General features: G+C 34.0%; 1 protein-coding gene across 1 annotated transcript in view; it reads left to right on the top strand.

Moving 5' to 3' along the window:
* LOC104529682 (dynein heavy chain 5, axonemal) overlaps positions 1-7,899 on the top strand; it is a gene marked incomplete at its 3' end in the record, with an annotated part of 55,339 nt that overhangs the window by 43,813 nt on the left and 3,627 nt on the right. Inside the window, exons 34-41 of the mRNA XM_029086509.1 lie at positions 1,450-1,561; positions 1,875-2,003; positions 3,283-3,482; positions 3,586-3,739; positions 4,255-4,521; positions 4,714-4,842; positions 5,240-5,455; positions 6,815-6,961. Coding sequence (XP_028942342.1) covers positions 1,450-1,561; positions 1,875-2,003; positions 3,283-3,482; positions 3,586-3,739; positions 4,255-4,521; positions 4,714-4,842; positions 5,240-5,455; positions 6,815-6,961 — 1,354 coding nt within the window. The remainder of the gene's footprint in view (positions 1-1,449; positions 1,562-1,874; positions 2,004-3,282; positions 3,483-3,585; positions 3,740-4,254; positions 4,522-4,713; positions 4,843-5,239; positions 5,456-6,814; positions 6,962-7,899) is intronic.

Here is a 7,899-nt window from a genome sequence, read left to right as displayed (position 1 = left end):
AATACTGGACATGCAATTAGTGTTTTAGCATAATTGTGGAAATATGCATGTTCTGTTTTGCTACTCCTTTTAAAAATAGTAATGGAATATAAAAGCTAGAATCATGAAAAGAAGAATCACAAAAATAACTGTAGGTGACAATAAATAAATTTAAAAAGAGATAAAAAGGATAAATATTAAGAGAAAACTTATGTGGTGGGGAACATTATAGAAGTTTATGGTAACAGCCAGAGAAAAGTTTCCCTTTATATTTTAGTGTAACATTGCATAAAGAGAATGTCCAGTAAATTTAAGAAGGAAATATAAACTTGATCACTGGAGTAGTTTTTTTAATATATTATGTAACTCATGGAACTTCCTGTTAGAAGATATTACTGAGGCAAAGTCAAAGAAAAAGGTATTTGTATAAAAAAAATTATAGCAGTTTTCATAACCAAGCTAATAGATCCCATTTCCAATTGCCAGCCTAAGACAAAGAATACTACTTGTTGTACCTCAGCATAGAAGTAGCCAGGAACTGCCTCTTGAAGCTTTACCCGTACATGGCAGAGTATAATTTTCCATTCTGCAATGCTTTTCTCCAGTATATTAAATACTGTCTGCTCTTGGATCCAAGATGAAAGACTAGAGAGATTACTGCAGTGCTGTGACAGTATGCATATGTTCATCTACCTCTTGCCAGCAAGCAGTGAAGGGATCACACATGCTCCAGCGTTGTGTGACAGATCTGTCTGATTTTGAGCTGTGAAAAATAGAGAATATCTTTGAAGGAATTTTTCATTACGGATTGGTTTTATGCAGCTTTTTCTTTCTGCCATTGAGCTATAAGAGAACTGCTGTCAGTCTTTGGTCCATAGCTTTGGCAGATTGGCATGACTTGTTAGAAGCAAGTGAAGCTGTGACAATTCATAGTACAAGAGGTTCTTAATTTGCATTTTCTTTTCATATTGAAATTGTGCATAAAGGAAGTTTTTTCTTTAAATATCTTTTGTACAAACTAGTTATAAAGTAGGACTTGTTTGTTTGAAACAGACTGTTTCTGTTTGCAAGCAGGTAATTTTTGGTTTAGGATGTACCTTATTTTGCTTGAAAAAAAATGTTGTTTAATCCTATTTCCCATTTACAAAATAAGTTGCATTTTCAAATTTTTGATAGAACAATGACACTGCAAAAGCATAAGTTCAGGCCTGAGTTTTGCACATGAAATTAACTTCCTTTAATGCAAACTGAAATAGAAACCAGTATTTTCTATTCTAGTGTGATTATTACTGTCTTTAGCAATGTTTCATGCCTTCAGTTGGAAACAATCAGCTACATATTATGTTGCCAGTTTGCAGATAGATTTTTATTTACAGTCTACTGATCCATTGGTTGAAAAATATATTGTATTAAATGGTGGATTGTGCTTATTAAGAATAAAATATCTCTTCTTTTTTATGCTCTTTAAAGAATCCGTAAGTTACCGAAAGCACTGAAGGAATGGCAAGCTTTTCAAGACCTAAAAAAAAAAATTGATGACTTCACAGAGAGCTGTCCTTTGCTTGAAATGATGGCAAACAAAGTATGTTCCGCATAATAATTTGGAGATAAGATTCACTTGAAAAACTCTGTTGAAGCCTATGTTGTATGATGCTTTCTGTAATACTTTTTTATAGATAAAAGCAGCTATATTTATGGCAAAAATCTAGTTAGGCTTAATTACAGTAAAGTAAAACAAAAGACTTCAGAATGTGATTAGAGGAACTGTTAATGCTTTTGATGGAATGGAAATTAAGACTCTTCTATTTGTTTAACAGATATTGTGCAAAAGTATGTGATCACTCTAGTCCTAAAAATTTTTAAAGATCTTCCCTAATTCCTATGGACTTTTCTAGGCAATGATGTCACGACACTGGGAAAGAATTGCACAAGTAACTGGGCATCACTTTGATGTTGACTCTGAAAATTTTGCTTTGAAGAACATAATGGATGCCTCTTTATTAAAATATAAAGAAGATATTGAGGTACATGTACTTCTCTATTTGTTTTTAATGAATAACTTGTGATATGGGACTCGGTGCTCATCAGCTTTGCAACATTAAAAAATACTGCTTTAGTTGGAGAATTCTTTTGAAGATTGGAGTTTGGTAGCTGGTATTGGCAGTGATGATTAGTTTATTTCCTTTTTATTCCGGACAAGGATTAAATGGGTAGATTGTATTAAACTAATCCATAGAAGGGATTTTGTTGTTTTAGGGGTAGTATGATTCTGTCATGTTTCTGGTTTAGGGTCTGCCTACTTATAATTTTTTCTTCATTTTAAATGTGTCATCAGAGAGAAAAAGTATTTGGTGTCAGTCTGATCCTGACACAGTAGAGGTGGAGGATATAGGATTGAAGGAGAACAAGGTTCTTTTGTATTTAAAAAGTGACTCTTTGCAAGAGCACAGAGAGCTGAGAAGGCTTATGTAATTTGCACAAGCTACAAAGCTATTGCCCCCTTCATTTTGGGGACAGTAGTTATCTAGCAAGTGCATTAGCTTTATGCAAGAACAAAGTATAGCTAAAAATAAAGAAGGAAACCCAAACAGTTTCTAACTTCAGTTCTGTTGTCACTTAGCAAAACCTGTGGTCCCTCCATAGTAGTGACCTGATTTATCTTATTCCACAAAGGAACACTTCTAAGACAAAAACATGAAGTCAAACCTCTGCTATACCAAATTTCCAGACAAGAATTTAAGGCTTGTGAAAGGTTCAGAGTGATAGCTTTACACTCAAGACTTTAAAACTGTGATGGAATCGAATATACTCCTGAACCTGAATTTGTAGTCAAATCTGAGTAGCTGCTCCTTTCTCTCTGATGCAATAACCAATTTTCTGACAGTCCTCTCCTCAGTGTCTTCAAGAAATATCAGGCAGTCAAGTTGTCCAAGTATATTCTATTCTTGGACTGTTTATTGGTTTTGATTGGTAATGTGTATTTTCTTTAACACCCTCAGTAGGTATATTTGACTTCAAATTTTAATATATTTAATACAAATTCTGCCTGCAGATTCACTTCAAAAGTGTAAGGTGCTAGTGCTGGTGAAGATGGAGTATAGCCCATAAAATATTCCAGTTACAAGTAGTACTCTAATATAATCTGGTTTGTAACATAATAATTTTGAGGTGTTTCAATGTATATTTTCATTAGCTAGAACGTACACTGAAGTCTGGATCTAGCCAATGAATTTTAATTGTCTGTATAAGTGTGTATGATATTAGCCTTAGAGGACTGTAATTTACTAGTTTAATTTTACACAGGATATCTGCATCAGTGCTGTTAAAGAAAAAGATATTGAAGCAAAATTGAAGTATGTCATCAATGAATGGAGTACTCATGCTTTCAGTTTTGGACAATTCAAAACTCGAGGAGAACTCCTTCTGAAAGGATCAGATATATTGGAGAAAATAGCCTTGGTGGAAGACAGCCTCATGATATTGGGGTCACTCATGAGCAACAGGTACAAAACTTAATAAATGCACTTACTGTGTAAATCTAATCAAACCCAAAAGTAATCAATTATCATCTTAGGTTCTTTTTCCCTTTAACTCATGTTCATACAGGTATAACACACCGTTTAAGTCCACTATACAACAGTGGGTTCAGAAGTTGACCAATACTGCAGAGATAATTGAAAACTGGGTTACTGTACAAAACCTCTGGATTTACCTGGAAGCTGTGTTCGTTGGTGGCGACATTGCAAAGCAACTCCCTCAGGTATATTGATTTATGATAACAGTATGCTAACGGCAATATGTTACACCAAGACATTAACCACATCACAGAGTTCATTTGCTAATGCATATAAGTTTGTATATATGTTATTTGTATATATATAATGTAGCAACTTACTCCTTGTAACATCTGTGGAACAGCCATTGCATGATATTGTGTGTTGCTATTAGGAAGACTCATTTCTGAGAAGGCTGCTGTTTGAGTTTTCTGGTGTGTGTTGAAATCCTTTTATATGGATGACTTTGGTGCCCAACATGAAGTAAAAGATATTTCCAGAACTGTCCCTTTGGACTCTTTCTCTTGTAATTTGAACCCTTGTCGTTATAAGCACTGATCATTGTAATCATGCCTATATATATATATTCATATATTAGTCATGCAAAGAAGACTTGAACAGCAAGGGGAATATTAAACTGTTACTTTTTCTCATGGAATTCTTTAATTTTTAGAATTTGACAAACATGAGGGAGAACTAATGCATTTTTCATGTACTCCAGGAAGCTAGAAGATTTCAGAACATTGATAAATCATGGCAGAGAATTATGCAGAGAGCCCATGAAACATCAAACATTGTGCAGTGCTGTGTTGGAGATGAGACTTTGGCACAGCTATTACCACATTTGCTGGAACAACTGGAAATTTGTCAGAAATCACTGACTGGGTATTTGGAAAAAAAACGGTTAATATTTCCAAGATTTTTTTTTGTATCTGACCCTGTTCTTCTGGAAATCCTTGGTCAAGCATCTGATTCCCACACTATTCAGGTACAAGTAATAGTGCAATAGTGTTCTCATGGTCAATATTACTAAGTGAAGACCATGGAGGATTTTGTTATCTAGTTGAGAGAATTTCTTTCACTTATGGGAAGATGTATGGAATCTTCTAATACAGAACTTAAAGAAGGAATGCCAGATCAGATCAGTTTAAGGAGCTTTTATTTTCTGATTCTGTTGTAGGCACATTTATTAAATTTGTTTGACAATGTTAACCGAGTGGGATTTCATGAAAAAAACTACGACCAGATTTTATTCTTTGAATCTCAAGAAGGAGAGCAGGTCAATATTATCGAACCAGTTTTAGCTCAGGTAATGGAAATATATATTACAGTTTTTCATGACTTGATATGAAGTAGATTTATGTTGTAGAGATCAACAGTATGGCATCATGCTATTATTTGACTGGCTGAATGAAAACCTTCCAATATGAACAGCAAGAGCAAAGGTCAGAAAGTACAGGACATTTATGTCATTCTGTAACAATTACTTTACCTGTTTTTTCAGCAGTACTGATGTGAAGTGCCAAATCCATCAAATATCTCTAGAAGGGAAGTGGAGCAGAAGGAAGAGAGGAATTTTTTAAAGATTAGAGAGTAACAAGGAGGGAAATGAGAGTACGAAAGAACTGAAAAAGTCACGTAGGCTTTTTATTCTTGTGAATTATTCATAGACTAATTCTTTAAAAGTACTTTCTTGTTTATTTCAGGGCAATGTGGAATTCTGGTTAGGTCAGCTGCTGAATGGAATTAGGAAAACCATCCACACCATCATTAGACAGGCATCAATGGCCATTAGCGATTCAGGATTTAAGCTGGATGACTTTCAGGCAATGTTTCCTGCACAAATAGGACTTCTGGGAATTCAAATGATCTGGACCAGAGATGCAGAGAATGCACTGAACAGTACCAAAACAGATAAAAAGGTAGTACTTAATGAATCTTTGTGGATAAATTAAAAGCATTGTTTGGAACAGTGCATACTGTGAAAAGTTAGAAGTTTTACATAACACGTAGTTTTGTAAAAGCACAAAATAGCAGTTAAGTAACCAGAATAACAAATAAACTAATGAGAGAAGGGAATGATAAAAAACATGTTAAGGGGTCACACCTCCTCACCATCCCCCAGCATTTACTTTAGAATTGTGCCAAATCCTGTGATTTTCTCTATTGTTCTGTCAGTGTAGTCATCTTGGGAATGGACAATTTTTCAGTTTGGGAATATAGGGAATCTTGTACTATTACTTTCCCAGAATCAGATTTGGAAAGAAATAAGAGCTCCCCAAATTTGGGGAAATAACTGTGCTCCATGGGCATTAGTCTACTGTAAGTGTATTAAATTCTTCAGTTGATCAGCTCTTTTTTTGAGGAAGGAAAGGATAGAAGTTATTTAGAAGACCATTTAGTGATACATTTTCTGCATTGTGCAAATTTTAAAAAAGTCATAGACCTGCTTTTACCCCACTCCATTTAGTATACTAACTAGATGCAAATACTCTTTTGCATTAAATAGAAAACTTTTACTTACTTGAGATGAACTCTGTGTGTGCATTTAGGGGGCAGGGAGGTTGTTTAGTTTTGAAGTGTTTTTAGCATTTTTTTTCTCAGCAAACAGGGTGAGCTTTAGGCTTTGCATATATTTACAGAAAGCTCATGTGATTGTTCTCTCACATATTTGGAACAGGAGTACATATGAGCTGCCCTTTCTGAAACCTCAGAGCTTTATAACTTGTTGTGTACCAGGAACATCACTGACAGAGGCTGATGCTGTTTACCTACGTCAGTTTTGTATTTTGTGGAATTTTGAAACAGAATCTGGTGCCACTAAAGAAATTATTATTTTACCATTGGCATCTAAAATTACACTACCTTTTGTTACACTACTAACCTCTGGTTAGAGGATGTGATAGATCTCCAGGTTCCTGTGCCCCACCTTGGGCTGATGTGCGATGCCCAAAACCAGAGACTCATGGTTCTGAAACTAGGCAAGGATGCAATCAGCTGAAGGTGTAGTATATAGTAGAAGGAACAACAGTCTTGGAATAAAATCTTATGATGCAAGCTATTCACCTAGATATAACCTTATTGCACTCTGTTGGGTTAAGAATGAATGCATGGGGGGCAGCCTGCAAATCCAAATTTAGGATTACGAGCCTGGTAACTACAAAGCAGATCATAGATGTTGTGGGCCTGTATCTTTGCTGATGTTTTTTGCTTTTTATTATAAACATTGGAAGAAAAAATGATGTTTGTATTAATATAGCTGTTCTTGCTATGTGGAAAAGGTAATGCACACAACAAATCAGAAGTTTTTGGAACTTTTAAATTATTTGATTGACATGACAACACACAATCTGACAAGAATGGAGCGCACAAAATATGAAACTTTAATCACCATTCATGTGCACCAGAAGGATATCTTTGATGATTTGGTAAGTTTTTGGAAACTTTAAGGGACTTTCTATATGGAAGTTTTTGCAATATGAAAAATCTATAAACATACCTTACAATCTATTTTCTTTGAGTAGCTCTGACATTAGTGCTGTGATATAGCAAGTCAGATTTAGTTTGATTTCATGTAGATGTCATACGGAGATGAGGGTGAATTCTACATACATATGTTCATAGGTTCAGCTTCGGTTTTTAAATTGTTCATTCTCATCATGCACAAATTCACTATGAACAAGAGTTTAACTTTTTAAGTTAAACTATTCTCTCAAATTGAAAATTTTGTACATTATTTAATTGAAATGTAAAAGGAAAAAAGTTCCTTTAGTGTTGCTATCAATCATGTGACTTCCAGCCCAGCCTATGTGTTGATTTAAGGCAATAGTTATTAAAAGATTAGAGCATTGAGGCTTCATATATTTGAAAAGGGTAGCAACAATAACCAGAACATATATTTTGGGTTTCTTTTTTTATAATTGAGTTGCATCAGACTTCCTTTAGATAAGTATATTGAATACAGGAAACTATAATTATAAAAATGGAAGTAAAATAACTTTCAAAAAGCTTGCAGAAAAGATCAATAATTCAATACTGCATTGTTTAATTTATGCATATGTGTTAGAAAGATAAAAATTACATGTGTAAAGAAAGATAGAAAATCATAAAGAAAAATACTAAAAGTTAGAAAGAAAACTGCCAGCTTCTAAGATAGGCATAGGGTTTTATCCTCTGTCTGTAATTTTAAAATTTATTTTCATAATTGTTTTCTTAATTGGACATTTAATTAACAAGTAATTTAATGTCATATTATAATAAAATTAAATCACGGAAAAATTGGTTAAATGTAAAGGGTCTGTATGTGAAATAAAAAATCAGGGCAAGTCCAAAACCAAGGAAAGCATTCTTACTTGGTACATGTAAT

Source organism: Antrostomus carolinensis, unplaced genomic scaffold, assembly GCF_000700745.2.
Source record: "Antrostomus carolinensis isolate BGI_N321 unplaced genomic scaffold, ASM70074v2 scaffold20898, whole genome shotgun sequence".
NCBI classification, from domain to species: domain Eukaryota; kingdom Metazoa; phylum Chordata; class Aves; order Caprimulgiformes; family Caprimulgidae; genus Antrostomus; species Antrostomus carolinensis.
The sequence above is the reverse complement of the archived record's forward strand: the minus strand, read 5'-3'. Positions and strand labels throughout refer to the sequence as shown.